The following is a 27,853-nucleotide window of genomic DNA, read 5'->3' as shown; positions in this document are numbered from 1 at the left end:
CACAGCAATGCGGTCGTGATGGTTTTTGGTTGCATATCGGGGCCAAGCGATCATGCACATACCACTATGGCAGGCGCATGAGCTGGACATCTTTTCGGCAGTGATCAGCCGGAAGCACCCTTGGAAACAGGGACACAACGTGATCCTAAGGCGAGAAACCACAGCAAGGATAATTTACTCGCTTTGTGAAATGCCCACGGAAAGTGATTGTGGCAGTGACCTGAGGAGAGTGGCAAACCACCAACGGCTACAGTGTACTCCGTACTCGTACTGTGTACGGAAGATGGATTTCACCGAGGGCGCAACTTCCGAGGATTTCTCTGTCCGGCAGCTCGGAAGTACTCGTAAGGGATGAACTTCCTACTCAAACAGCCACCGACACAAACACGATCGAGGCTATCACAACACGATGCATGTTCTCGCGTTCAGAGCGTGTGCCGCAACTTTGAAACGCTGAACCAGTATCCCAGAGTAGAAGCGATATCTGCTATACTGGAAGAGCACAGGCGCTGGCCGTTGTTTGATGTTGGAGACGTCTCCGCAAACTGCCCAATCGAGGGCACAGGCCGGGAAAAGGCGGGTCACCAGGCAAGCGTGTCGCTGGAGGCAGATGCACTAACGGCAAAAGAGGGTAAGAGTGCTCGGTTGGGCGGTTGATGCGCTATCTTTAGAAAGCCAGGCCCACGTGCAGGGATCAGTCCAGGAGACACAGACCAGGGGCGTGGCCATAGCCAGTCAAGTCGAAAGCTGCAAAGGCCTTAGGGGAAGATGGCAAGTGGCCACGGTCAGGCTAGGGCTAGGGGAGCGAACCTCCACGCAGGCCAGTGGTATCATACTAGTCCCTTCTAACGCTTCCGGGCTTAACGCGTCCAACAGGACGTGACGGGACAGTTGACGGCCGACGGTGACCTCATCTTCCGGGCACCTCACGATCGCTGCCAGCGCTGCAGGCTTCAGGGAGAGAAATCCACAGAAAAGCCAGGAGAGCCAGGAGACATGGAACCCTTGAGGCCTTCCCTTTCTTACCCAGTGCTTGACCCTCTATTTCCTTTTCGGCACTGGCACGCTTCTTTCTCTTACCATCAACTGCGGCTGTGCAAGCCTCAGAATGCCCTCCCAGCAATGCTTGTTCTTTGGCTGCCACGCTCTGCTTAACAACAAGCCCTCGACTCGAGATGGACATGTGGATCTCCCTACAAAGCCGGCCTTTGGACAATCATGATCCCTGGTCGAGCTGTCATCGCGTGGACTTGTGCGCGCACACAAGCAACAAAACACACATACTGTGGTAAACGCTAGTTATGGGTAAGGTGAAAATGATAATGCCCACTGTGCCGCCAGGAGCCGGTCACAGTTGCTCTCGTACGCGCTTGTGCCTGCCTTTTGCTGACTGCTGTCAACCTCAATCTTGTAGGATCTTTGAGGCAGTGAGCGCTGTAGCCGCTCAGGTAGATGTAGGAGTACCACAGTAGTTGCTTGGAGTCGATGCATACCTCGTACGGTAACAACGTCGAAATCGATGCGAGTGGCGATTCCAGGTGGTGTTCGGTCGCTCACTCACCTCTCACTGACGATCTGACCACGGCACATCGCTCATCGAAGACTCCCCTGTATCAGCCACTCATGACCGAGCAAGTCCGGTCGGCTGGTCTCCGCTTTTGCTGCTAAGCCTGTCTTTTCCCCTCGCGTCCTTTTGGGCCTTTCCCGAGTCTCCTGCTCCTACGCCTATCATCCTCTCCCTAACCACCCCGGCACGCCCCTCATCCACTCCCTGCGTCGCCCTGCCCACCTCTGACCTCTTCCTTTTGCCCTCAGCCCGCTAGCCGTTCACTGCCACTAAGCCTGCCTCGACTCGCAGACAGTCTTCCGTTCACTCGCCGAGCAGTCCTGCGTGACCTGATTGATCCGCCAAAGCCCTTCTTTTTTGCCATCCTCGCCTTTCGCGGCTTCACACCTCTGGGCTCTCTGGCTGCGTTCGAGGCCGATATAGCCTTTTGATCCCCTCCTGGTCCGCGGCTCCTCTTCTTCCATTTCCGCTCCACCTGGACCAACACCCTTCAACTCACCTTCGCTGGTCATCTTTTCTGGCTCTGTTCGCAGACCATACTTTCGTTTACACCAACACACACTCGCTTTTGACGGCTTCGGATACCACTCGTTGGACGCCAATCGCTCGAGTCCTTCGCTTTTCGAACTTGTTCGCTGAAAGCCACGCCAGAAGTACCATCAAATTCTTCAAATATCCTTCCGCCCTATCAAGCAGCAAGTTGCCGCAACACTTTGGCCAGGATCTCGAACAATATACCTCTATCTATTCACGTCTATCCTATCTATCGGCGGTGTATCCGGCACTTGGAAAAGTCCTGTTCGAGTCCACGGTTGAAATAGAGTCGGAGCTGCGCAACCACCCGTGTGGTGACCGTCTGTGTGGGAAACCTCAGCGGATCGACCCGTGAGGACGAGGAAGGAAAGATCAGTCTGAGGTTCTAACCTCTGGGCCACGTTAAAATTCTATCTGCTGGGTGAGTTAACCTTCGATATTCCAGCATCATCTGTTACCTAGTTTGGTCATTTGTCGGACCTCAAAAGCCTGCAACCTGCAACACTCCTTGCTTGCACGTCTTGTCCTTGCCTGAGTTGAGATTATCCATCATTCCTATGCCTTGGAATTTGCGCAGAAATATTCTGAATGTCTCACTGACGCCCTTCAACAGCTTGTTTCACTCGTGCCAGAGCGCCCTTCACTCCTCGCTGACCCTCCATTTGAAATATTCACAACTATTTGCCACAACCTCTTTCAATCTTCTCCAGCAGATGTAAGAATCCCTTGCAAAAGGCACCCTGGTCCTGCATTTCAATTCTGCCTGAGGACAGTTCGGCTGATCAGTGTTGATAGTTCGTTCCACCACGTTGGAATTCTTTGTTCTCGAGATTAAGTCTGCCTCAGCTTCCCGATTTCAACCCTCTTCGGGCACAACGGACTCTTGGTCTCATCTCAAATCTCTTGAAGTTGGCGACGTCGACCTGAGTCGTATCTCATCCTTTCGGTGCTTTCAGCCAGCCGCTGACTCCCGCTACCTTGGGGTCTGCCCATCTCACGGTATTATCCCTGAGATTCGAATGTACACCTGGAGAACCACGACATCGACAGTTCAGACATTCCGATCACGATAATACTTCGCAACATTCGTTCGCTTTGATCCGAGGCAAGATTTAGCCTCACCACACTCGCTTAGTACCCAGTCGCTCGCTTAGTGCTTTTCTGTTTTATCGATTTTCCCCACAACACCGTCAATCTGGCGTCCATAACTTGCAACCGCTTCCAGGTAAGTCCAATCTTGCATATCCCGGACATGTTTTAGCCTCCGTCGTCACGGTGTCGAGCCAGACTCTCCAAAGTGATTCAAATACTGACCTGTCCTCAGTCTTTTCCAGACTCCCACACCCCGTTCATAGTCGACGACACATTCGATCCCGCAGATTTTACTGGAGAACCTTTTGCAAGTCAGTTCCAGGACGGCCTTGAGGCCAAACCTGGTCAGCTCTTCTCCATGTCTGGCTATGACGGGGCAGGCCAACCTGGGTTCACAAGTATGTTGCCACAGAGTTGAACGTCACAGTACGTGGCTAACCGAAGCCCAGAATATCAACCTCCGGTCATGGATAATTCTATGTTCTACGGTAGTTATCCACCTACACCATACGATCATCACCCTCTTCTCCAACCTGGAAACGTACAAGATGCCGACTTTCCATATCTTACCGGCAGTGACTACTCCTCTGAGAAGAGCTTCGTGCAAGGCAGCGCGCCTTCTGTCGAGTCCTGCAACGGGAATGAGGCAAATCTGAAAGCCTTTCCCGCCCGTTATCACGCTGTTGCGTCAACCCAACATATTCCGGCCCTCTCCCGCAAGCGCAAGGCTTCGGTGGAGGAAGATTATGACCTGCCCGCTCAGAAAAAAGCGGTCCTGGCTCAAGTCCACATTCAAGACCCCAATGGCGACTACTACGACCTCAGCGGCCAAACTTCCCCTTATTCTCCCTTTGTACCAACACCGACTGGCAGCACTGGTCTCCCTGTATATGCGAGCCACGGCGCCTCGCCAAGACCATCTGGTCACCAGTACTCGACGTCGACTGCCTCGCAATGCTCGTTGGCTGCGCCTTCTCCACATACTCCTGCCTTCAGCCCTTCGTTCACCACCGTGAAGAGCGAGCAGAGCCCCAGAGCGCCGATGACTCCTATCCCAAGGCCCACAACAGGCTCTCCCCTCAAGTCAATTCCACGACTAGTGCGCACGTCCACTATGCAGCAATCACCGCCGGGAGTATTTTCAAGCATGGCTGTCGGGCAAACTCAAACCTTCAACCCATATGCCATGCAAGCTCTCAAGGCGAATCTCAAGCTCAAGGGCGATCTCGACAGCATGAAAGACGACTGGACTGCGGAAGAGAAGGAGACACGCCGTCGTCTTGTCGTGTTCGAGCGTGAGCAAACCGGCAGCACCATTTGTGGGAGCTTCAAGGCAGTCTCTCCTGACCAACGGCAGGCCAGTAGCATCTGCATCAGCTGCATCTGGTGGAAGGAGAAGAACGAGTTTTACGTCACATCCGTGGATACTATCTACCTGCTTGAGTCCTTGGTCGGGGTCCGATTCACTGTCGAGGAGAAGAATCGCATCCGGCGCAATCTTGAAGGTTTCCGACCCATGACTGTCTCCAAGGCTCGGGCCGACAGCGAAGAGTTCTTCAAGGTCATCATGGGTTTCCCTCACCCCAAGCCGCGCAACATTGAGAAGGACGTCAAGGTCTTCCCATGGAAGATACTTGGAACCGCGCTGAAGAAAATCATCTCCAAGTACTCCGCCAGCTATTCTTCTACCGCGGCTCCTCTGCTTGCCCCAGCCTCTTCGGTCTACCATTCGGAGCCAGTGTCCGAATACCCATACCCCCCAACGCCCCACCCTGAGTACCTGGCGGCTTCGGGATATCAAGTCAACCATGACATGGGGTATCTCCCTCAACACCCAATGCACATGCGAGGTCCAGGACCTGTTGTAACAGCCCCACCCGAGTTGCAATTGCAGATGCCTCAACCTCAGTACGCGCCTGCTTACGAAGTCAACAACGCATATATTTACCAGAACGGGGTCCCCGTCACGCAAGCTTCGATGTCGGCGCAGTCTCATCCAATGACGGCACCTGTCACCCGGATGCCGTCTTGGGAGTATGCAAATTTCATCAGCGACAGCCCTGTGACGATGGCGCCCCAGAGCGCACCGCCTACTGCGTACCCTCGAGGACCGGTGGGGCTGGTGGAGTTCATGCCCACGATGCACTATCATTGAAGAGTGCAACTGATGCCCATTTCCTTTCTTGACTGTCCTTAGCATTACTTTTTTCACACTCGAGCACCGACAACAAGCATGCGCACATTGGGACGAACGACATTTTCTGATTTACCGGCGTACTGGAAAACGGGAACAGCTATCGGCAAGGGTGGCGGAATGATTTCATGTACACACGCAGCAACCATGTACACCAGGATGAGCATGCCGTGATGCATAGCGATTTGACACTCTTGGACGGCTGGAATGGTTTGAGGATATTGCTAGTAAAAGTCTTGGGTCAGGACAGTCGTTGCTGTCGGCTTTGATGGTAATATCGGGGAGAGAGTGGAAAGGTTTGGCAGGATACAGTCCAAGTTTTGTCACGTTTCATGTGTATATGAAAGCATAGACTTGCTACGGCATACACCCCACTACGCACTGCAACACGCAGAGAATACACGAATAATAGTTTATTGCAAGAAGAGAGAGATTCAGCTGGCCTTTGAACGCAGTACCAGAAGCCAGTGGTGGAGGAGCAAGCGCGCTGCGTGGCACTAACCAATTCTGTTCCGAATAAACATCACGCGAGCTTTGTGTGCGGTTGAACTCAGTTCCGTCTCACGACTGTTTGAAAGCTCCCACCTGCCTGCCTCCGGCTGGCTCTGCTTGAACAGCATCGATCCTCGGATCCTACCGTTGACTTTAAAGATACATTCATAGTATATGTTACGGTTTGAGGAGCTCCGTCTGCTCTATCATTATGGCATCGGCGCTCGCCGTTACCACCCCGCCACGACAACAGCCTCCACTGCTGGACCACGTCCTCTCGACTTCTCCCACCGCTAGCCAGAAGACTTCACCCCAAGCATCACGTTGCTTTGCCATCCCTTCCGATCAATTGCCAGGCGAAGGTGGAGAAAATGCCGTCACGAAAGCCTCCAAGCATTGTGGCCTCAGCCCTCGACGCGTCCAGTCCTTACCTAGAGCGTGGGAACGGCGACCAGCAGTGCCTCATGCCCCTCGCAACGAGGCGCAGAAGATCTGGAAACGCGTGCCATTGGGAGTGGTTGGTGCGACCGAGGGCCAGAAATGGAGGAAAGAGACGATTAAGCTGAACTGCCGGCCGCTTAAGAGACTGCGGGTCATGCACCTTGCAGAAGACGAGGACAAGGAGAATGTTGACTACGTGGGATCGAAGTGGGACGAGGATGGGATGGCCACTCCCAGTCCGAGGCGGAAGGTATTGGAATGTGGGGAGCCTCCTGCGCGGACCATGGAAGAGGATCCAAACATGCAAATCTCCTTTGATGCGGACGAGCAACAAGACCAAGACCACAATTTTGACAAGACAGACCATGGCACAGCTTCACCAGAGCTCGGGACTTGTGAGGCATCCGAAACTTTGGCTGATGAGCCTTCTGTCGAAGGTGAAGAAACCGCTTTGCCCCTTGTCTTGGGCATGCTTCTTCCGTCTGTTAAAGATGCAGACGATGACAGTCCTACAGCTGCAGCCACCCCCTCTTCACCCAGTTCAGAACTCACCGTAGCAATGGCGACCCTGTCTAGGTCACCGAATCAAAAATTTACTGCACCAATCCTCCCGTCCCACGAGGACGAACAGGATTTGATCACCAGCGCCCACAGAAGCTTGGCCGTCATCGAGCCCTCGCTTGAAGATGAGAATGCGGCCTACTTGTGGGGTTTCCTTTCCCGAACACGTGCCCAGAAAGAGGCCAGGGGACAGACCGAACAGCTTCCCCCAGTACTGCCCGAGGAGGCAGTCAGCGCCGTCCATGAAGTGGTGGAGGAATCCAAGAGTGTCCAAAGTGCCAGATCACCCGAGCCCGATGATGTCCCGGTAGCACTACCCACAGCGAACGAGCCCAACATCATTCTCTCACCTCGGCGGAGCTCCCGACTTACGACGCGGCTACCTAGACCCCAGAACCCCGCGTCGACCCCGACAGCCACTATTTCTCTCAAACGACTCAAAGGTCCAGAGCTGGTGGTTAACAACCACGAAAACCAGTCTATTGCGGTGGCGACCAGGCAAAATACTAAGTGCAACAAGTTTGGAGCGATTTCCGTCAAGATCAGGCTGATTCAACTGGCCGCCGAAGCCAAAGTCAGGGAGTCGTCAGGGTTCGCTTCAGCGGGAAGTGACCACTTGAGTCGGGAATCAACAACCGCGAAGACGAAGCAGAAAAAGGTAGTCTGGGCTGAAACGCTGGCCACATATCAAGATGGCTCAGAGCCCCTGAAAGAGTTTGCTCTTCCAGACGAAGTGGTCGAGGCTGAGGAAGGACAACCTTGCCAGGAGGTTGGAGGGGAAGGCCTACAGGCTGAGCTGGGACCTCATCCCAGTGCCGACGCCGAGGGCCCCGAAGGAAACGTCACCGACCAGTCGATCCAGGGTCTATTTCAGATGCTGCGGGAACGGAACAAAAACCGAGGTGGCATGAAGAAAGTGCGTCGGCTGAGGAGATTGAACGGCGGCTCTGTGAATGGAACTCCAGCACCGAAGAGACTCACAAATACACAATTACCCGTGCCGGTCGGGTCTAAAGCAGCGACTTTTACTTCTTCACAGGATGCAGAAAAGATGAAGCCTCTCGATTTAGGCGGCGCGAAATTAAAAGCAGATGCTTCGGAAGGAGCGAAGACAGATGGAGGAGTGCAGACGCGGACGCGAAGTAGGAATCCTAAGAGTATTTGAATACGAGGCTTTCTGGCGTTGCTGTCAAAGTCTTGACGTGGCATGTGCGGTGCTGTTGGAGTTTGGGCCTTGGGAGAGCGAGCGAACTGGGCTCGGTCCCTGTCATTGTGACACGAACATATTTCATCTCGTTCAGCAAGCAAGCAAACGTGTACTGGAAAGCGGAGGCGTTTGGAGTGATTTGTACAGATTCAGAAGTCGTCTTCAAGGCTGGGTGTCGTTCAAGGCGTCTCCTTCGCCCTGGTTACTGTACCTGGGTGCACTCGTTACATCTGTCCTATAGCGGCAGCGTGGTTTAACCACGCCGAGAACGCAAGAGTCCCCAAACCCAGAGGTCGAGGAACCACTGTTGTAGATGATCTCTGTCTACCGCAATCCGTAGGCAGTACGGAGTATGTACCTCCTCGGTTCCATCCTGTAGGTATGTAATTGTGCCGCACCGCTTACACTCGACTTTGTAGGAGAATTCATGACCCCTGGTGTCTCGGGATCACTGCGACAGTACTGTAAGTAGAATCCTCTGGTTTTACCTTCAGGGCATAATTAGACATTGGGGAGAACCCATACGCCCATGTAATTATGTATCAGCCGATCCGATCCTGTTTACACAAGCAGCATGATTCGTCGACACCAGCCCCTCCGCCAGGCCGTTGGGGCCATCAATCCTCCCGACTCCCCGAGTCGGCATATCCGAGAGGATCCGAGCTACGTTACGTTACGCACAGTAGTTATGCCGTCTCGGGTCGGGGAGGCGCGTGAGGCCAAGACTGCTTGCGCCTGTGCGTACAGAGTCATCTAATTAAGGATCCTGGACTTGCGTTGCGTCGATTAGGTTGTTCCGTAACGTGTGATACGTGATGGTCATGATGCTCTGCATTATGCTAGACTAATTACTCCATACACATATCCAGTACCTGTACAGACAGGCAGAACACCGTGCGGAGGGCGCGGACGGAGATAATGACTGACTTTGGCAGTCTTTGCGGGTTCGATGAACGACAGAGTCGGAGGAATTATATCGAGGAGGATTGCGGATGTGTATTGGATATTGATATGGAAGGGTACAAGATAGGGAAGTATAAGAACCGCGAATGAGCCTACATTTCCAGGACATATGGGGAGCATTTCAGATCCATCGCATCACTCGAATCACTTGCATCACATCGTTTCATATCAATCTATACTCCTTTGACCACACCCAAGCCTACCGCGCATCCGCTTCACTACACTCTTCACCCCAATGACGACTCCCCTACCACCCACCCATCGCGCCCTTCGTCAGGATGTCTACGCTGAGCCACCTACAGTCCAAACGGTGGCGACACCACAACCCACCCCCGGCTCTGCTGTCCTGAAAGTCCTCCAGGCCGGTATCCTCAACTATACCAAGGACGTATACAACGGCGTGCGCAAGCACCCTTACCCCGTCCCTCTCACTCTGGGACAATCTGCAGTCGCGCGGGTCGTCGCCCTGGGTGAAGACGCCACCACCCTCAAAATCGGCAACCTGTGCCTCCTCGACATCACTATCCGAGGGAGAGACGACATTGACCGCTCTGCTGGCGCGACGTTCCTTAGCGCAATTGTTCAGGGCTTTACGCCTGCGTCTGCGCGGCTTATGGCTGATGCTTGGCGCGATGGGACTTATGCAGAGTACGTGCGCTGGCCTTTGGAGAATTGCTACGTTCTCGATGAGGACCGGCTGTTCAACAAGCTTGGCTATCAGATGGGTGATCTAATGTATATGACGAAGCTGATGGTTCCATATGGAGGGTTGGGATCCCTGTGTATGGACTTGAAGCCGGGCGAGACTGTGGTTGTGTATCCGGCAACAGGTGGGTTTGGGAGTGCGGCGGTGCATTTGTGTCTCGACTTAGGGGCTGGGAGGGTGATTTGTATGGGTAGGAATGTTGAGGCGTTGGAGGGACTGAAAAGTGCGGCAACGCCGGAAAAGAGGCCGAGGATCGAGACTGTGCCGTTGTCGGGGAGGTGGGAGGAGGACCTCAAGGTATTGAAGAGTCTCGGCGGGAATATTGATGTGTTTTTCGACATTTCTCCGCCGACCGCGGGAAAGGAAGTGTTGAAGGCCGGCATGGTGGCGTTGAGACATGGTGGGAGAATGTGCATTATGGGTGGTGGCGACCAGGATATCCCGCTGCCAAACGGGGTGTTCATGCACAAGGATCTCACTCTCAAGGGCAAGTGGATGTATGAGCCCATGGATGTGAAGAGGTTGATCAGTCTGGTTGAGGCCGGTATTGTGAAGCTGCACAGGCAGGGCGAAGCAGTGACACCGTATGGTGCCAGTGTCGTCGCGAAGTTCAGTTTGGAGGATTGGCAGAAGGCTTTTAATGAGGGGGAGAGGGTTGGAAGTGCTGGGATTGTCGTCTTCGAGCCATGAGCCTGCCAGGGATAAACGCTGGGGTGCCGCAGCTTCGTATCTGTGTTGTGGCCAAGGTTTGACAAAGTTCGAAAATTTGATATTGCCACGACTTCCGATGTCTGTGTGAGCGTGCAGCCAGTGCGGTGTGCTGAGTCAAACGATCGTGGTCAGCGAGATCCACGATGTCTTCTCGAAAATTTCTCCATCTCCTTGTTCCACCATATGCTGTATTCTTCCATCCAAGTGTCAAGGAAGAAGAATCTTTTCAGACTCTTGCAGGTCTGTTTCCAGTTTGCTGCTATGCGGTACTGTCGCAATAGTTGCTCGAATAGATCGCTCCGTTCGTCCTCGTGGAGGCCGATCCTCTCCACGCTATTCTCCATGGCAAGCATAGCCACTCCCCAAATGGCGAGGTCTGGACCCACGCCTTCCAGCGACATGAATGACTTTGATGTCTGTCGGATTCGGCGTCGCAAATTGATCAGGAATTGACCGTAAAACTTCTGGCTTTCGTTGCGATTCGGAGTCTCTCGTAACGTGAAAACAAAGGTAAAGAGGCATATGCTCCGTTCCAGTGACGAAATGCTGTCTCTCGTTATATATGTCATGAGGTCGATTGCTACATTATAGATTTGCTCCGTGGTGGCACGTTTGGTCATGGGAGTTTCTTGGGCCATTCGGGATATTCGACATAATAGCTCAATGATCTGCAGCGACAATCTCCCTTCTAAAGCGACGTCGCTAAGGCCAAGAGGAAGGACTGCGATATCTGTACAGAGTTCTGGCGAAAACGGATGCGATGGGTAGGTGAGTTCGGGTTCAGCCATGACTGGTGGTGACCCGGATTCTCTCAAGCGTTGCTCTGCAAATTGGCATATCGCATGGGTACTGCAGAGCGGATGTTGTCAGCAAACACCGTCCTCGCGAACTCAGTAGAGCAAATGCGTACCCTGCGAGGTTGTACTTTGTATATCGGTCGAAGTTGCCATTTTCAAGCCCGCCGCGAAGGGATACGAGGGTCTGCAGCCCTTTCAGGTGGATTGCTGCATGTTCATCATGGCCGGCAAAGAACTAAATCGTCATCAGTTTGTAATCAGCCTCGGACGAGAACTCAACCAACGTCGGTAGCTATCAGACAGATGACTGTATGAATGGTGGTATCCGAGGTGGAAATTTTCGTGTCCATCGAAAGCGTCCGGTGAAGCTTGCTCAAGACACTTGACCGCAGGTGGGCAAAGTGAGCGCCGCCAGGTATGAGAGCGTCTTTACTGGCCGGATGAGAATATCTGGCCATGGAGAGGATCAGTGCTTCGAAAAGCATGTCAGATTGCAGGGCCATTGGAAAAAGAGTCTTCAGCAGCCAATTGCCGGCGTCATCTGTATAGAGCGACGCATTCATCGCCGAAAAGCTCTGAGTGACTATTTTCGGGAAAGATTGTTAGTATTCGAACAGTCAGTTCAGATGGTAGCTTGCGTATGGCCACTCACAGAAGTCGAAGGCCCATTCGACTTGCTCCGTCTGGGGAATAGGAAGAGATGCGAACGGATCGGTGCGAAACCCTCCAGGGCCATGTTGAAGCGCAAGTCTTGGTAGCCGTCGTCTTTTCAGCAAGGCGAGGATGACCTCCTTGGAAATCCGGGGTTGTCGAATGTCGACGAGATCCGTTCCAGGCGTTGACAATTCCGACTCAATCTTCACCGGCAGTCGTGATTGCCATTGAACTGCTCGTGCTTGCTGTTGCGTGGTCTTGACCTTGTTCGCTCTGCGGCTCCGGTTGACAAATGCGTTGATCTGCGATCGCTTGCGCGCATCGCGCAAATCATCCAAATCATTGTAGATGATGAACATGGCAGGTACCTGCCTCTTTCCTGACTTCGCCGCATATAGATGCACTCGTCCTGGCCCCCAACAGCCCTATATGCAGGCCCGGGCGGAGAAGATATGGGATCTGATAAGCACGCCTGAACACGCGATGTCTCAGGATTTGAGGGACCAAGCCGGGGCTACTGAGTCGGCGGAACCGAGCATCGCCGGAGTCAACTCCCAAAGCAGTTTAGAATGAGTGTAGGTATTCTTGGGTGCATAAGTCCCTGCTCCTTGAGCGCCCATCCATACGTTACGACTTGCGTATATGGCATAGGACGTGCAGGCGTGCAGACATGTTAAGCTTGGAGAAGTGGCCGCCTAAATTTATCCGCCACTTTTACCATTCGAGTCGTTCGCCACACGAGGCACGAACGAGGTACACCGGCTAGCTCGAACATGATTAGAAATCGAGCGCAAGCAGGGTTAAACGCATTGAGATCTTGTCGTGACAGTACTAGACGCCACAGCCTCGTAGCATGAGCAGCAGAAAGAAGCATGATTAAATGATCCCTGGGCGCCATCAGAAAGCACTTGGGCTCAAGAAATGATCACATCGTCGCTAAGTTGGCTCCAGAGACACTCCTGTGGTTCTTCTGTGGGTACCATATATCGCTGCGATGAAGCAAGCATTGTCCTCCTGTCATAAGAAACATGGGTACTGCCGGTTGATGAAGGTCGTTGGAAAGGCAGACTCACGTAGAAACAGACGTGACTTTGTTTGACTCCGAGGGCTTGCTAATGCAGTCTTGCTGTGCGCGTATGTCGAAAAGCCCGAATGATGTTGCAATAAGGATTGCCAGCCACGAGATGCGTGTGTTTCTCTGCGGCTCGTCTCGCAGTAGGGCCTACCCTGGGCACCGGTATAGCTTGCCGTGGATGCCCAGCCGCGTTCGACTCCTTGAGCATCAGGGATGACCTGGATCAATGCCTACCCAGTCTTCAGCCGCAGCTCTAGCCGCGTCATTATCTGCTGGTCAGCACTTCCACCACTTGCACTTTTGTCAGTACGGACCATACTGAGACAAGGTCCTGTCTTTGGCTGAATCTTCACACCCTCTTTCAGACAAAGCATCTCGCAAAGAACAGTACCAAAGCAGTCCTTCAGTCCACGACAAACAGGTGGATCTCTCTCACACACACAATAATGACAAGATCATGCAAGCTGCCTCCGTCAAACGACCATGGGCACTGAGAGTACTGCACCAGTGTTCTGGCCTCTTCACTGAGCCCGAACGACCTTCTCGGGTGTTCATGAGGCTGCAGACACCATCACAACCAACAGCAAGACCAGGTAAGCAACGTTTTCTCCTCCTATTCAGGTCATCAGAGATGGACCACCTCATAGACTCAATAGAACGTCTCCATCGCGTCTGCCCTGAAACTTACTACGCCTTGATGAGGACGTGCCACATCTCTCACCTGCCTCTCCGCTCGCTTCTGAGTGGCAAACCATCACTTGAGATAACAGGATAACCAGACTCTATTGCTGAGGTCATATGGCTCGTCTGATCGAGTTCCGTCGCTTCGACATGCTCATTTGTCAGGGCGGAACCCCAGGGCAATCACAAGCCTTCTATGAAAACAAAGACAAGACCGTCCAAACATTCCTCATAGTCGTCGAGCAGAGCACAACGAGCAGAACAAGCAGGACATCTAGCGTAGCGCTGTCAAGATCCCGGCAGCCACCCGACTCACCAGCAACCTGTCCATGACCTCAGAGACGGGATCTTTGAGACCAAACCTCTTAGACCGGAATATAGGCCTAGAAATCGGTTCTCCAGCTTTCCTCACACATGTATGAGCTACCGAAAGCAAATGAACACGGCAGTAAGTGAAGCTCGGGGACCTTTTTCGGGCTGCGAGTGAGGCAAATCAGGAGCTCGACAGGCCCCGAGGAAGACCAGCTCAATCCTGGCAACCTGGTATAGTCCGTTTGACTTGCTGGTGACGCGTCAATAGTAGCATCTTCAGGCCCGGGTCATCGACAAGACCTTTCAAAGGCAAACGAAGTCCGACAGCGACAGCTACCCTCAGCCCGACATGTAGAACAACAAGGCAAAACAGATCAAGGATGAAATGTCCAGTGTTGATGTGTGTTTCGGCACGCCTTCCTTCAGCTTCCCGGCAATAAGGTGGAGAGCGGCATCCCCGCCCCTTTTCTGGCGCAGCTGGACATGCTGGAGAGCTAGAGTTGTCCCCAAGACCAGCTGCAGGACTGACCGATTCGCGGTGTCTCCCGATACAGCGAGGCATTCATCTGTTGGCCATGTAGGCACGAAGAGGACCACTACAGCGACGCTGCAGCAACTCATGGATCTTTGCAAGCCATTAGCTCTGTTTCGCGTCCTTGATTACCAGCAGGCATGGCTGTGGTTACCATTAGGTCTCCGTCCTGGCTACTCTAGAAGTCTCGGCCAGAGCTGTCGCTGTGAAGTCAATTCTGCGAACACCTGGGCGAGCGCTGACCGATACACCCGGCCAGAGCCTTGAGTGTCAAATCTGTGCCGGGGTTGGTTGCAGCTCTCGAATATATCAAGCAGATGCGGATGCTGGAAGCGGCGCGTGTGCCTAGCCACCTAGTGGTCCTCAAACGTTGCAAGCAGATGTGGATGCTGCAGGAGCCGCGTTCTGGTTATATCCAACGCAACAGCACGGACAGATCACCATCCCTGAGTTCCAAAATGACCAGCAAAGGCCAACAAAGCGAAACTGCGCGTCAAACTCAAATAGTTTCCTCTGCCGCCAGGTGCTTATCTTTGGCCTCGCTCTTCTTGACTGTAAGGGTCCGTGGCTTCCGTGCCGCGTCAGGGACAGAAGGTCTCAGCCTAGGTGGGCCAGAGCTGTCGGTGTGATCGGAATACAGGAAGGAGATTTACGCCATGGCGCGTTTGTTGCTCGTTGGTGATGACCTCCTTGGCATTTGCTCGGTGAACGGATCCTTGTAGGCGCGGTGAGGCGGGACGATCTCGCAAGCTGCGGGACCATGGCCGCGGTGTGTGCTGAGAGCCGAGAGACCATGAAGTATGGGGGTGTCAAGAGACATTGCGACACAAGGCAGCTCGGATCGTCGGCTTGATGAATCAGTGTCATTTCGCCCATGAGTTAACGGCTGGAATGGGAGGTGACACGCCGTTGAGATGCACGATCAGTGGCATATAATGTCGAGCCTTGAGGCGCTCGAGCAATGAGCAGGACCTGAAGTGGTTCTTGTCGGGTGGTGTTTGATAATGTGCTCCACCGAGTCGAGGTCGGACTCAGGTTGGTGTATGCATTGAGAAGGTTGACGTGCAATCGTTAGCTTGAGAAGAGCTGATGGGAACAAGTTGGAAATTCACGAGTCGTCGGAGCAGGTGCAGAGTGGTACAGTAGAAGATAATTACGAACTGCGTCGAGAATGACCCTCAACACTTTCTTCAACTCCAGATCACGTCGCTTTCGCATGAGGCTGCGCATTTGCACATGTCAATCCAACGACTCTGCACTTTCTTACGGCGTCTTGCTAGAACAAATATCAGGAGACGTCGTATACAGAATAGGCGTCCATCCGGCCACCTAAGAGATTGCCTTACACGAACCATCTCTAGTATTCAACCCTAGACATCTTCTATCGCATCTTCTGCACAATCTCTGTGACAGCACTAATGGGGTACAGCTTCCTGTTTCAAAGTCAGACAAATCAACTCTATTCTGTACTCCTATTACATCAACGCGACATCTGACAACTCTACTGTAGACTCATCCGGCCCATCCATCCTTCGGTGGACTTGATTAGATCCCGAACGCGTATCGTACCCGTCTGTGCCCGCCGTTTGACGCTGCTGTAATGACTGCAATACTTGCGATCGGTCGGGCAGGTTTATCGCACCGAACATGAGAGTCGAATGACTTGACTGTCACCCCAAGCTTCCAGCCAATCGAGATATACTTGGATTTCCGACTTTCCCAGCGCAGCCTGAGAAAACGCATAGTGGCTGGAATCATCAGTCTCTGGCTAGAGCGTCCGGGAGAGCGGCACGCCCTTTGGTTGAGATGAGGTCGATGGACAGGTACCGTAGAGATGCTGGGGATTGCTTCCTTGGAAGGTGATTCCCACCATCGAATGGCTTCCAGATCGCCCTTTGCAGAGAGGTGTTTAGTTCGTAAGTTAGGTAAGCAGGTAGTTAGTTAGCTTGAATATTCTGCAATAGCTTGAGCCGAAACGCCCATCTAGCATGCGTGTCAGGGGTACCGCATCCCTGTGCCCTCACATTTCCAGAGGCAATCATATCTGAAGCCAGATCGATCCCCAATCGGCGCCTTTGGATTTCCCTCGTATGTGTAACATAATTTAATATCGGCTACAGCGCCGCATATCCAGACTCGACGAAGCCCGATCTAATTACGACACCGGATTGTTGAACAAATAACTGACGCTCTCCCCGTTATGCGTGCGCCTCACGGCCTCGGCCAACACGGGCGCAATGTCAATGAACTCCAGCCGACAACCCTTCTGGCCCTCCGGCACCTTCAGGCCTTCAATCTTATCCGCACTCACAGGCACGGTGTTTGTGATGACGAGCCTCGAAAGCGAGCTCGTCTGCAACGTCTCGACGGCCTTGCCGCTGAGGATGCCGTGCGTGACCAGCGCGACCACGTCCTTGGCCCCATGCTTAATGAGGGTATCCGCGGCTTTGGCCAACGTGCCGCACGTGTCCGCCATGTCGTCGACCAAGACCGCGACTTTGTCCTTGACCGTGCCGACGAGGGTCATGCGCGAGACCTCGTTCGGACGGGACCGTTCCTTGTGGATCAGCGCGAAGGGCAGGTCCAGCTTATCCGCCATGGATGTTGCTCTCTTTGCGCCCCCGGCGTCGGGCGAGACGATGACGCACTCGTCCCTCACGCCGTTGACCTCGGCGCCGGATTCGGTGGCGTGCATGAGGTTCTCGCGGATCCATTTCACGCTGTTGGGTTCGGCGTACAGGTTGTCGACGGGGACGTTGAAGAAGCCCTGGATCTGCGACGCGTGCAGGTCCATGGTGATGATGTGGTTGCAGCCGGCCGTCTGGAGCATGTTGGCCATGAGTTTTGCCGTGATGGGCGCCCGCGATTTGTCCTTCTTGTCCTGGCGCGCGTAGGGGAAGTTGGGCAGGATGGCGGTCACGCGCCGCGCCGACGCCGTCTTGCATGCGTTGCAGATGATCAGGAGCTCCATGAGGCCGTCGTTGATGTCGTTGGGCCGGGTCGATTGGAGGATGAAGACTGTAGGGAGCCGCTTTTGTTAGGCAGGGCTCTGCCAGAGAAGCTCATGGGAAGGAAGGGACGCGGGATGTGGGATGTGGAGTGGTTACTGTACCATCTTCGTCACGCACTGATTCACCGATCGTCACGCTGGTCTCTTGATTCGAGTACTGTAGGACCATAATTTTGACGAGCTCGATGCCTAGCCTGTGTGTGCAGGACGGGTGGTCCCCGTTAGTCCAAGGTGTGTTCCCACGAGGCGTCAGGCTGTGGCATACCTTTTGGCAACAGCCTGAGCGAGCTCAGGGTGACTGTTGCCAGTCAGGAGCTTGATGCTGTTCGAAGCCATGCCGTCAGCGGAACTCAAGGGCGACGCTGCTACCGTCGAAGCATTTTGAAAGGCAGACGAAAGGGCAGGAGGTAGAGTTGACTCGGTCATTAAGTGAGCCAGGAAAAAAAATAGTCGCGGGTAAAGTTCCCCGCGTCGCTGGCGCTTCGACGTAACGGTGGTTGGAGCCGCAACAGCCACACCGCGGGGATGGGCTCGGCTGTCTCTTTGCTTGGCTATAACGCCTCGACACAAGCGATGTCTGCGATGCTGCACGGGAATATTCTGCTAATGGAGGCGGCGATGGGCGCTAGACACGAGAAATGAGAAGATCAGGCATGATGGAGAGGCGCAGGGAAATAAAACAGCAGCTGTGATGATTCCTGGTTCTTTCCTTTTGGCGAGTTCGACCAGTCAACTGGACTAGTAGATCTAAATTGTCCCACAACCCTTGCGGTGGACAGGACTGAACTGGCCGTCTCCGTCAGTCGCACCGTGACACTGCACAACAGTCCATTGTCCATGGCCCCATCTCCAAGCCAGTCATTTCAGCACATGCTGCCGGTTGCTTAGTGGCACTTGTGCATTGGATGCACACTCATGTGACCATAGTCCTGGCTGCAGTGTGTCCACTAGCGCCTTGTAGGCGCGTCATTCGACCGGGGTCCATCAATATGGCATCTCGTCGCAGTGGCCACACGTCTACTTCCTCATGGAAGAGGCACGTCTCTTCCTCAGCTCGGTTCTCTTCTCACGTTCCTCATGCACACGCTTGGCCAGCAACTGAGCATAGTCGTTCGCAGCATCTTTGGCGGCCTCAGCCCGTCTTCTCTTCAAGGCAATGCGATGTCTCTTGTGTTGCATGCGTTGAGGGGTGACAAGTCTCTGGATCTTGGGAGCCTTGGTGTACGGCTTGGCGCCTTCCTTCTTGGGGACGACTTCGCGGCGGATGACGAACTTGCTGCAAAGTATATATTAGCACGCGCATAATGTAGAGAAGTCCGTGGGACAAAGCCATACCGAACATCGTCGTTCTTGCTTAGACCGAAGAATCGTCGGATCTTGGTGGCACGCTTGGGACCGAGGCGCTTGGGATTGACCACATCCGTAAGACCCGGTATATCACCGTCTCCCTGTTTGACGATGGAGAGAGCGAGGACGGAGAGATCTTGCCCGACAATGCAGCCACGGACGGACTTGCGCTTGCGTTCACCAGTCCGTCGGGGTCGGTAGCAGGAGTGGCCTTCGGAGAGGAGGAGCTTGACACGAGTAGGGAGCATCTGAATGAATCAAGTCTCAGCGAATTTGGTTCTTCGACATTTCGCTGGCGCTTTCACCAAGCTAGGGGATGGTAGTACGTACGACACCCTGCTTCATGGGAAAGCCTTGCTTGTCATTACCGCCGGTGATGCGGACGATCTGTTTCAGGCGGGCACGTCAGCATTCCCTTATACAACGTTTCCAGGTGGGTGGAAATCGTACGTAGCCCTTCCATTCATCACCCAAGCTGTCAGCTGGCACTTCGTTGCCCATGCGCTTCTCCATGAAGACGCGCAGCTTGCGCTCATCTTCGATCTCGATCAATTTTTGCGACCCATTGGCCGGGTAGGAAACGTTCAACTTCATCTTGCCGGCGGGTGCTGAGAGGAGCTGTCAAGACTGTCGAAAAGTCTTGACAGGTATCAGCGGTTGAGGATGTCGAGATGGTGTTGGAGATGTTGTCGGTGAAAGCGCAGCAGCAATCTCAAATCCGAAAAGTTCTGTGGGTGGTGCTTTCTTGGCGCTTGAGCTAGTCAGTGTAGAGTTAGTACAAGTGGGTGTTTGTCCATTCCTGAAATGGATAATCAGCCTTGTCTGACTTGCGAGACTCATTCTTGAACCTTTCGTCAGACGGAGTACTCTTACGATCATGACCAGCGCGGCTCCAACCGAAATCACTGCAAAGAATTGCTCGAGTATCCAGAACTGGTGCTTGGAAGCGTTGCCGATTCTATCTAGAAACGCCGTTGACATACCCAGCCGTCTTCTTTCCGTCCTTAAGTTGTTCTAGCTGCAGGTATTTCTCTTCTGCCTGTTCAATAGTCCGGATGTTTGCGCGCATCTTGTTCATAGTCTCTATCCACTCGTCCTCCTCGACGCTGTCAAAGACTATCCCACCACCAGCTTGCAGATAGGCCACGCCATCTTTCACTACCATAGTTCGCAGCGCAATGCACGTATCCATGGCGCCCTCATTCTCAATCTTTGAGCCGTCGGTCGAGACGTGTGAAAAGCCAAAGTAGCCAACAGCGCCAGCATAGACGCCTCGTTTCTCTTGCTCTAGTTCGGCGATGAGTTCCATTGCTTTCACCTTGGGTGCGCCGGAGACAGTTCCGGCTGGAAAAATGCTTCGAAACGCTGTGAACCTGTTTTCGCCCTCTCTTAACACACCCGATACCTGGCTGACTAGGTGCTGAACGTGGCTGAATCCTTCTACAACCATCAATCTGTCGACCCGCGTGGACAGTGGATCGCATACACGGTTGATATCGTTGCGAGCGAGGTCTACCAGCATTACATGCTCGGCACGGTCTTTTATGCTGTTACGCAGTTCATCGGCCAACCTCTCATCTTCTTCCAGGGTGTGACCCCGTCTGATAGTACCAGCAATGGGATGGGTAATGATCCGACCAGCTTCCTCTTTGACGAGCAACTCTGGAGAAGCACCCACAATGCTGAAATCTTCGCAGTCTATGTAAAAGTGGTAAGGTGATGGGTTGACTGTCCGCAAGTGCCGATAAATGTTGAAAGGATGTAGGGTGGTCGGTCGTGCTATCCGATGCGAGGGCACGGCTTGGATAATATCGCCTTTGTTAACATGCTTCTTGAGCCGGGTAACGTGCGCTTCATAGCCTGTTTGACCGATATTCGACATGAACGGCTGATTTTGCACTATAGGTGGTTGGTGGGGAAGGGGCAGGTGTTCAGCTTGTAGTGTCGAAATGGTCCTGTTCAGTCGCTCTGTCGCCTTTGCGTAAGCTGCTTTTAGGTCGGTCGTGGACTCTGTTTGCGGTACGTAGAGGTAAGTAATGACTTTGCAGACATTTAAGAAGTGATCGAAGGCGACTATCGTGTCGTAGAGCATGAAAAAGCTCTCGGGCAGTTGGAGGACGTCTTTCATGGGCCGAGCAGTCTTGGGCTCGAAGTACCGCACACAATCATAGCCGACATAGCCAATCGCGCCTCCGGTCAAAGGTGGCAGCCGTAGTGATGGTACACTCGCAACACGGTATTGTGCCAACTCCTTCTCCAGCCGCGGAAGGGGGTCCTCTTCGGGGCCATGGCCTGGGCCGGACTTGATGGCCTTGAGAGGGTTTGCTCCGACAAAACTATATCGTCCAATAGTCCCTGATGTCGCAGCGCTTTCGTATAGAAACGATAGTTCGGCACCCTCAGACACTTTCAGATATGCTTGTGTCGGTGTGAAGAGGTCGGCGGGGATTTGTGCACACAATGGAACAAGATTGGGAGGATGTGCGGAGGATTTGGACTTGGAGAGGATAGAGGAGACATCCTCCAAGGATGGTAGTATTTGTGCCTGGAGAAGGTGAGCCATGAACAAAGCGAGCGCATTCACGAGTACGAAATACCATGGAGGGACAGATGCCAGAGCCGGTGAGACGGTTGCGAATTTATACGCAGCTCAAGGCAGAGCAGGTCGAAACAGTTTGGTCCTCGGGCATCTCATGAGTAGTGACTTATGGGGCTCCACATATGGGTGTGTATCACTGTACGTTGCACTGTAGAGGAGGCTTTGCGGTCAGCACGAGTTGAGTCATGTCACCGCTTTCTGATTTTGAAGTGCTTCGCGAATGTTTTCGGAACATCCCCGGCCCCACCAGCCCCAGGGCCTTCTCAGGCCTTGTGTGGTATTCCCCACCAACTGAGTTAAGCTAATCATACTCAGGCACCAGCCACCTGGAATACCAGCCACAACTTGCCTTTCGCTCCTCCAGGCCACCGCCTGCGCTACCAGTTCGCATTCCGTTCATGGTTGCTCGCAGGCTGCTCTGGTCACCCACTTCAATTGACACGACACAAGAATATATTCCAAACCGCAGTATTATTGCCCCTCGCTCGCATGTCACCTTAGGCAAGGAACTCTCAGCTCCCCGCATCAGCCAACATGTCGCTCGCTGACGGCCTGGTCGACGTTCATCGCTGCACTTCACCAACGAGGCCGAGTTCTTCGTGGACAACCGACTCTCTGTTTGCGGACTCGGCAATCAGCGTACAGACGCCTGCACTCCAGAAAGAGACATATCCGTTTGGGTCAGGTGATGCGCCTCGGGAGTGCGCCATTGCAGATCGTCTCAGCGGCTTGGTCTCTGAAATCTGGGCCTGCGAGCAGGACGGCGGGATTCGAGGCGAAAAACAAAGGAAAATCACAAGGGCCGTAGAAGCGATCGAGGCGGCATTGGAGCGTGACTCGCTGTCGGAGGAAGGTAGCGAAGCAGAAACGACCCTTCCCACTCAACCCCCAATCACACCGGAGCCTCCCACGACCCCCATCACAGTGAGCGATCTGGAATCGATCCGGACTTGCTTGGCCGCTACCGTTGAGTCCATGCGCATGCGACAACAAGAGCAGCGCCACCTGCATCATTTGACAACCGAAAAGTTAGAAGCAGTCGCACAAAAGTGTATCCAACAGGAAACCCGCCTGCGCGAGTTTAGCGGAGAGATCGCAAGCCTCAAGGAAGACAATCAGTTCTTGAGTCAGGAAAACCAGGTGCTCCATGTCCAACTGAGCAATGCTCAGTCTGAGTGTGCCAGGAAGGAGATCGCCATCAAGGCGATGTCGAGCGCCGTGTCAGGGCTGGAGGGATATGTTAATGGCTCGCCCGTTCCAAAGAGGCCGGCTGATTCTCCGAGGATAGTCTACCGAGGAAAGGGCAGGTTTCGTGGTCGCTATTACGCGGACGAGGCCGTAAAAGAGCCGATGGGTGATGACCTTGATGTACCTGCCGATCCGAAGGCTCTACACGAGGGTGTTACGGCGTGGCTTCGAGGTTTTCGGGACGTGGAAGAAGAGTTGAGATCGGCTCAGGGCTCTGCTAAAGGTGCTCGTGCAAAACAGCCGCAGATCAAACCGAGGATCTTTCAGGATGACTGGGGCGAATTTGAGACGGCCACTAGTACATGATTAACAAAGCGAGGAGTACTCTGGGAGGTCGATAACCGTACAGCCTCAACTAGTTTCAGATTTCTCATTTCAACCAACATTTTCTCGTTGTTGCTGGTTACGAGACGAAGATGGCCGTTCGGCGTGTTGGGAGTCGGCAATCGTAGATTGGGCGTGACCGTTAGTGCTCTGGTCCTCCAGATCAGTGCTGAGGCAAACGTGTACCACACGGCAGTAAGTCCTTGATCGCAGTGTCGCAAGGAGTAGACAACCGTACATTTTGGTGATATTCAGCGTTGGAAGTTGATGATAGCGACCTATGTATGTTAGTCTGGCAGCCTTGGAATAACTGCTATCCCCCAGGGGCTTACCTGTGAACCTAATCCGAACGCAAGCTTCTTACTGTCAATGTCCCATGTCAATGTATGGTCAGCAGTGACTGGATGGGTATCGCCGTTGACGCTGGATCTGCCTCCCGTGCTCATCATGTCATCATCTTTCAATTTCGAGCCATCCCACAGATTCTGTTCATCCTTCCATGTGGCCATGAGGTTGTGATCATGCTCACTATTCCAGATACGGATAATATCATAGCTGGCTCCTGCAAGACAGAAGCCATCCGGCGAATAGGACAACGCCATGATCGGCGAACCGTGGCCGACAATGAGCTTACAGATCGAAGTGATAGAGTTGCTGTCGTCGTCGTAGCGCCAGACCTTGATGGTTCCATCCATTGACGAGGTAGCAAATTCTGGTTTCGAGGGAGTATCCAAGAGGCTCACTAGCCGTGGTCGAAGTTCTAGGCCGGTGATATGCGCCTCGTGTGCGCCTCTCTTGAACAAATCTTGTGCTGGTACCCACAGCGTCCCAGTCTCAGCTGACGCAGCCACCAGAAACGGGTTCCTGCCCCATCGTAGAGTGCATCTGACAAAGGTCCACTGGTCGTTTCCGGTAGGATCGGACGTCCACTTCTGCTCTATACCAAGGGCCGGAGCGATTCGGAAAGAGTAGACCGAGTTCTGCCCTGCCGCGCAGACAATACTAGTCTCGTCAAGAAATGCACCGTCCATGTCTATCAAAGTTTCTGGAACACGGACTGTCGACAATTCTACCTCAGCAGGCAAGTTCCTGTGGTGCCACTGGATGATTGATGAACCAGCAGCTTTGGCCGTGCCCATGTCATCAGAATCGTAGGGGGCAAGGCCGAATAGACTGGAGCCTTGAGCCTGCCAAACCATGCTTGTCACTGCTCTTTGTGATGCGGTTAGATCCTCAACCATACAAAGTTCTTGTCCGTCGAACACAAAGATGTGGCCGGACAGATTGGTGTACGTCGCGATCGCTATCATATCACCGTGCGGCTCCCAGGCAACCGCACTTATCAGCTTCTGTCCGGTTGAATCCACAAGTTCTTGGAAGCGAGAGGTGGAAGAAGTCGGAGACCCCGGGGTGATGTCCCAGATTCCACAGAAGTCATCGCCCATTGCAGTCAGTGCATTACCGGTGCTGGGGTGCCAAGTAACCCGTGTCAGAGATCTCGGGACATCGCCAACTGTAGGTGGTGGCAGATTGAAAATTGTGCTCGACTGAGCGAGGTTTGCAACTTTGGCAGGGGTGACCTGGATCCCCTTGCTTTCTCCGATGAACAAAGTGTGAGCCGGAGGTGGTACCGCTTCGATCTGCGGCTCGTTGTTTTGGTGATCTGCGACCAGCGAGTCCTCATCGACATCCATCCGCTCGTCGGCCTTAATCCCATTCATGAAAGGCCCTGCATCGTCGGGCCCGACTTCCGTTGCAGTCGGCGATCTAGCATCAGAGATCGGCACAATATGACCATTCACCATGTCAACATCCATCGTGGAGGCATTGGCAGCACGACTGGCAGAGGCCGACGGTTTGCGGGTAGCGCTTCCATTGCGCTCAGCGCTCGCGGCCGTCTTTCGGCCTCTCTTCGGCGCAAGCTGTGTAGCCACAGGTAGAGAAGTGCGTTCGACAAGTCCATTTACAGCGGGATCGCGGATTTGCTTCTGAGGTGCAATGAGTGAACCGTGCGGCGAAGGCGTCGAAGGGAACGCTTCTTCAGGCAGTTCTACTGGAGGCTTCTCGCTCTCGGGCCCGAAGAAGAACATCGACGGGTTGAGTTGCTTTGATGGCCGGCCATTCTACAACGGGATTAGCGGGAGTGTGTTCGCGCCTGCACGAAGACAGATATTATACCTCATCGATTGTTAGTGAAAGATGGTGATAACGAAGACCCTTTTGAACAAGGGAGACGAGCGCATGGCCCTTGACGCATTTTGCGAAAGGGAGGCTTTCTGCATCGACTCTCCAATCTCGCTGGAGCTTGACAGCGGCATCCGCGTAGCCTACACAGATTGGTTTAGCGTTGCAGGCGTGGTGGGTCCCGTGCCAGGCTTACCTGACTCTTGAAGGTATCTGCAGCCAGAGGTCAGTAACTTGAACGGCATCCAAAACCGACGTTTCAAAGTGCGCGCACCTCCATATGAGATAATTCAGCTGGTCCGAACTGAGTGGGGGTGGCTTTGCGCTGAAGGTTGATGCATTGTCGGCCTCCATCCCGACATTCCGCTCTTGGGGCGATATCGAGCAGGGGCTGCTGTGTCCCAAGCAGAGGAGCACTCAAGGACAACAATCGGCCACAAACAACGATGGTGACAGGGCTGGAACACCAGAGACGAGAAATCCAGCCGATGAGACCGCGTTTCCAAGTAGTAGGGACGATGCGCAAGCTGATCTTGACTGTTCGGCCTTGGTAGTTGTGAAGAAATGAGGATGAAAAGACCTGGACCAAGAAAATGGGAGTCGAGGGGGTCGCGATTTACCAGCCTGTTGGGATCCGGGGTAAAGCGGTTACTAGTTGATCAGCCCACGGGTTGGCGAAAGTATTGTACAGATCGAAAGCAACGAGCAAGCCGGGTGGTTGTCGATAAAAATCGGGACGTGTTTGGGTCGAAATTGGTGATGGAGATGAGAGAAGGCACCACAACGGGATGGGGATGATGTGCAGACAGTGACAGTGGTGCCAGTGGTGCCAGTAGGTTGGCAACTCAGGGCCCTGCGGCAGCCAATCCCAGGCGCGGGCGTCGTCGGTGGACCACGTTGGTGCTTTTCTCTGCGAGTTTCATGTCCAGCCTGCCTTGCACCCGAGGCACGAGATCGACTGGCCTTGGAGCTTGACGATTGCCCTAATTACTGGCACCACTGGTACTCGGAGCTCTCTCGTAAATATGTACGTACTGTGTACCTCGCACTGTAGCCACGAACAGGCCGGCGATGCTGTTGCCTATCGCGCCGGATTATCTACACATTGCAAGCTACAATTCTGACTGTGGTGACCTGCTGTCCTCCCTGACTGTAAGACCTATTGCCATTCGTTGATTGGGAGCTTGTGCCTTGTGCCTTGTACCGCTGCACCGCATCTGCCACTGTGCGTAGTTTCGAAGCGGCTAGACTGGGAAAGCCACGCTCCTCGCGCCCGCGGCAGAAAATCTCCGGCTGCCTGTGAACCCTGCGAACTTGTTTCGCCTGCTCTGGTTCTTGCATCACAGGACCACCACCGCTGCGCTCAGTGTCTTCGTTACGGACACTCTGTAAATAGTCCACCATTCCGCCTCTGCGGCACAATCATGAGATGAGCAGAGCGAGCAATTCGCGCAATGGCTCTTCGAATCAACCTTCCTCTCATCACGCGGGTCCTACTTGCCACTATCGTCGCCCTGTCGTTTCTTTACAACATCGCTCGATGGAGGCTGTCGTCAAGTAGTCCCAGCATCGAAGACCCCAGCGGCACAACCCTCTCTCCGTCTCCAACCGTGCCGTACCTAGCGCTGGTTCCGTCTCAATGCATATGGTACCCTTGGACCTTCCTCAGCGCAACCTTTGTCGAGCAAAACATCCTGACGCTTCTCGTTAATGGCACCAACATTTTCTTTGGTGGGAAATACCTTGAAAGAGCATGGGGAAGTCGGGGCTTCGTCTATGTCATTCTCATATCTTCAGTGATACCCAACCTAATAATGGTTGTGACCTACATTACCTGGGCTGGCTTGAGTGGAAACCCTGAGCGAGCCTTGACCCCGATCACGGGAGGCGTCTCCACGCAAGCAGCTTTCCTGGTTGCCTTCAAGCAGCTCGTTCCCGAGCATACCGTCAGCATATACAAAGGCATGATCAAGATGCGAGTCAAGCATTTCCCGGCAGTCTTCCTCGCTCTCAACACCCTCTCCGGCCTCATACTAGGTACTGACGTTGCATTGTTCCTCGCTTGGTACGGCCTGATCACCACCTGGACATATCTGCGGTTTTACAAACGCCAGCCCGACATTTCGGGATCGGCCACGGATGGTCGGGGTCTGAAGGGTGACGCAAGCGAGACATTTGCCTTTGCGACGTTCTTTCCGAACGTGGTCCAGCCACCGATTGCCGCTTTTTGCAACCAGATATACATCCTGCTTTGCAACCTGAAATTATGCACGCCCTTTTCCGACGAAGAAATTGCAAGCGGAAATGAACAAGCTGCCGCAAGAGGGGAGGCTGGTCTCCCCAGTTTCAACAAAGCACGCGGCGCAAGGGGCATCAGCAAGCGCGAAGAGGCAGAGCGCCGACGAGCCCTGGCCCTCAAGGCGCTGGATGAGCGTCTGAATGCGGCTGCTGCGCGAAACCAAGTACAACCTACCACCGCTAGCGCGCCTGATCTCCCCAAGGGCCATGAAATGCTTGGACAGACGGATTATCGCCCTGATGAATGAGGCTCTTCACATGATTGGCCCGGTGTCAGAGATTTGTGATCTTACAGGGCCGTCGTGAACCTTTTGCTCTCAGTTA

General features: G+C 53.7%; 10 protein-coding genes across 10 annotated transcripts; 5 read left to right on the top strand and 5 right to left on the bottom strand.

Moving 5' to 3' along the window:
• Positions 1-3,659: 3,659 nt before the first annotated feature.
• Positions 3,660-5,348, top strand: A1O7_00249 (uncharacterized protein; the record flags this gene model as incomplete). The annotated part of the gene is made up of 1 exon (XM_007754291.1): positions 3,660-5,348. The coding sequence occupies one exon, from the start codon at positions 3,660-3,662 to the stop codon at positions 5,346-5,348; it is 1,689 nt and encodes a 562-aa protein (XP_007752481.1).
• A 742-nt stretch (positions 5,349-6,090) lies between these two features.
• Positions 6,091-8,046, top strand: A1O7_00248 (uncharacterized protein; the record flags this gene model as incomplete). The annotated part of the gene is made up of 1 exon (XM_007754290.1): positions 6,091-8,046. One exon carries the CDS (start codon positions 6,091-6,093, stop codon positions 8,044-8,046), a length of 1,956 nt encoding a protein of 651 aa, XP_007752480.1.
• A 1,240-nt stretch (positions 8,047-9,286) lies between these two features.
• A1O7_00247 (uncharacterized protein) lies at positions 9,287-10,447 on the top strand (the record flags this gene model as incomplete). The annotated part of the gene is made up of 1 exon (XM_007754289.1): positions 9,287-10,447. One exon carries the CDS (start codon positions 9,287-9,289, stop codon positions 10,445-10,447), a length of 1,161 nt encoding a protein of 386 aa, XP_007752479.1.
• A 1,093-nt stretch (positions 10,448-11,540) lies between these two features.
• A1O7_00246 (uncharacterized protein) lies at positions 11,541-12,278 on the bottom strand (the record flags this gene model as incomplete). Its single annotated transcript, XM_007754288.1, has 2 exons — positions 11,541-11,848; positions 11,918-12,278. The coding sequence occupies 2 exons, from the start codon at positions 12,276-12,278 to the stop codon at positions 11,541-11,543; spliced, it is 669 nt and encodes a 222-aa protein (XP_007752478.1).
• A 4,396-nt stretch (positions 12,279-16,674) lies between these two features.
• A1O7_00245 (ribose-phosphate pyrophosphokinase 3) lies at positions 16,675-17,865 on the bottom strand (the record flags this gene model as incomplete). The annotated part of the gene is made up of 3 exons (XM_007754287.1): positions 16,675-17,537; positions 17,632-17,723; positions 17,795-17,865. 3 exons carry the CDS (start codon positions 17,863-17,865, stop codon positions 16,675-16,677), a joined length of 1,026 nt encoding a protein of 341 aa, XP_007752477.1.
• A 681-nt stretch (positions 17,866-18,546) lies between these two features.
• Positions 18,547-19,470, bottom strand: A1O7_00244 (40S ribosomal protein S6-B; the record flags this gene model as incomplete). The annotated part of the gene is made up of 4 exons (XM_007754286.1): positions 18,547-18,805; positions 18,865-19,124; positions 19,207-19,263; positions 19,327-19,470. The coding sequence occupies 4 exons, from the start codon at positions 19,468-19,470 to the stop codon at positions 18,547-18,549; spliced, it is 720 nt and encodes a 239-aa protein (XP_007752476.1).
• Positions 19,471-19,834: 364 nt separating this feature from the next.
• On the bottom strand, positions 19,835-21,439 carry A1O7_00243 (anthranilate synthase component I; the record flags this gene model as incomplete). The annotated part of the gene is made up of 1 exon (XM_007754285.1): positions 19,835-21,439. The coding sequence occupies one exon, from the start codon at positions 21,437-21,439 to the stop codon at positions 19,835-19,837; it is 1,605 nt and encodes a 534-aa protein (XP_007752475.1).
• Positions 21,440-22,009: 570 nt separating this feature from the next.
• Positions 22,010-23,029, top strand: A1O7_00242 (uncharacterized protein; the record flags this gene model as incomplete). The annotated part of the gene is made up of 1 exon (XM_007754284.1): positions 22,010-23,029. The coding sequence occupies one exon, from the start codon at positions 22,010-22,012 to the stop codon at positions 23,027-23,029; it is 1,020 nt and encodes a 339-aa protein (XP_007752474.1).
• Positions 23,030-23,298: 269 nt separating this feature from the next.
• On the bottom strand, positions 23,299-25,585 carry A1O7_00241 (uncharacterized protein; the record flags this gene model as incomplete). Its single annotated transcript, XM_007754283.1, has 5 exons — positions 23,299-23,325; positions 23,380-25,170; positions 25,226-25,374; positions 25,428-25,444; positions 25,506-25,585. The coding sequence occupies 5 exons, from the start codon at positions 25,583-25,585 to the stop codon at positions 23,299-23,301; spliced, it is 2,064 nt and encodes a 687-aa protein (XP_007752473.1).
• Positions 25,586-26,685: 1,100 nt separating this feature from the next.
• On the top strand, positions 26,686-27,777 carry A1O7_00240 (uncharacterized protein; the record flags this gene model as incomplete). Its single annotated transcript, XM_007754282.1, has 1 exon — positions 26,686-27,777. The coding sequence occupies one exon, from the start codon at positions 26,686-26,688 to the stop codon at positions 27,775-27,777; it is 1,092 nt and encodes a 363-aa protein (XP_007752472.1).
• Positions 27,778-27,853: the final 76 nt, after the last annotated feature.

The sequence above is a fragment of the Cladophialophora yegresii genome (genome assembly GCF_000585515.1).
Source record: "Cladophialophora yegresii CBS 114405 chromosome Unknown aczIN-supercont1.1, whole genome shotgun sequence".
NCBI lineage: Eukaryota > Fungi > Ascomycota > Eurotiomycetes > Chaetothyriales > Herpotrichiellaceae > Cladophialophora > Cladophialophora yegresii.
This window is presented reverse-complemented; position numbering and strand designations above follow the sequence as displayed.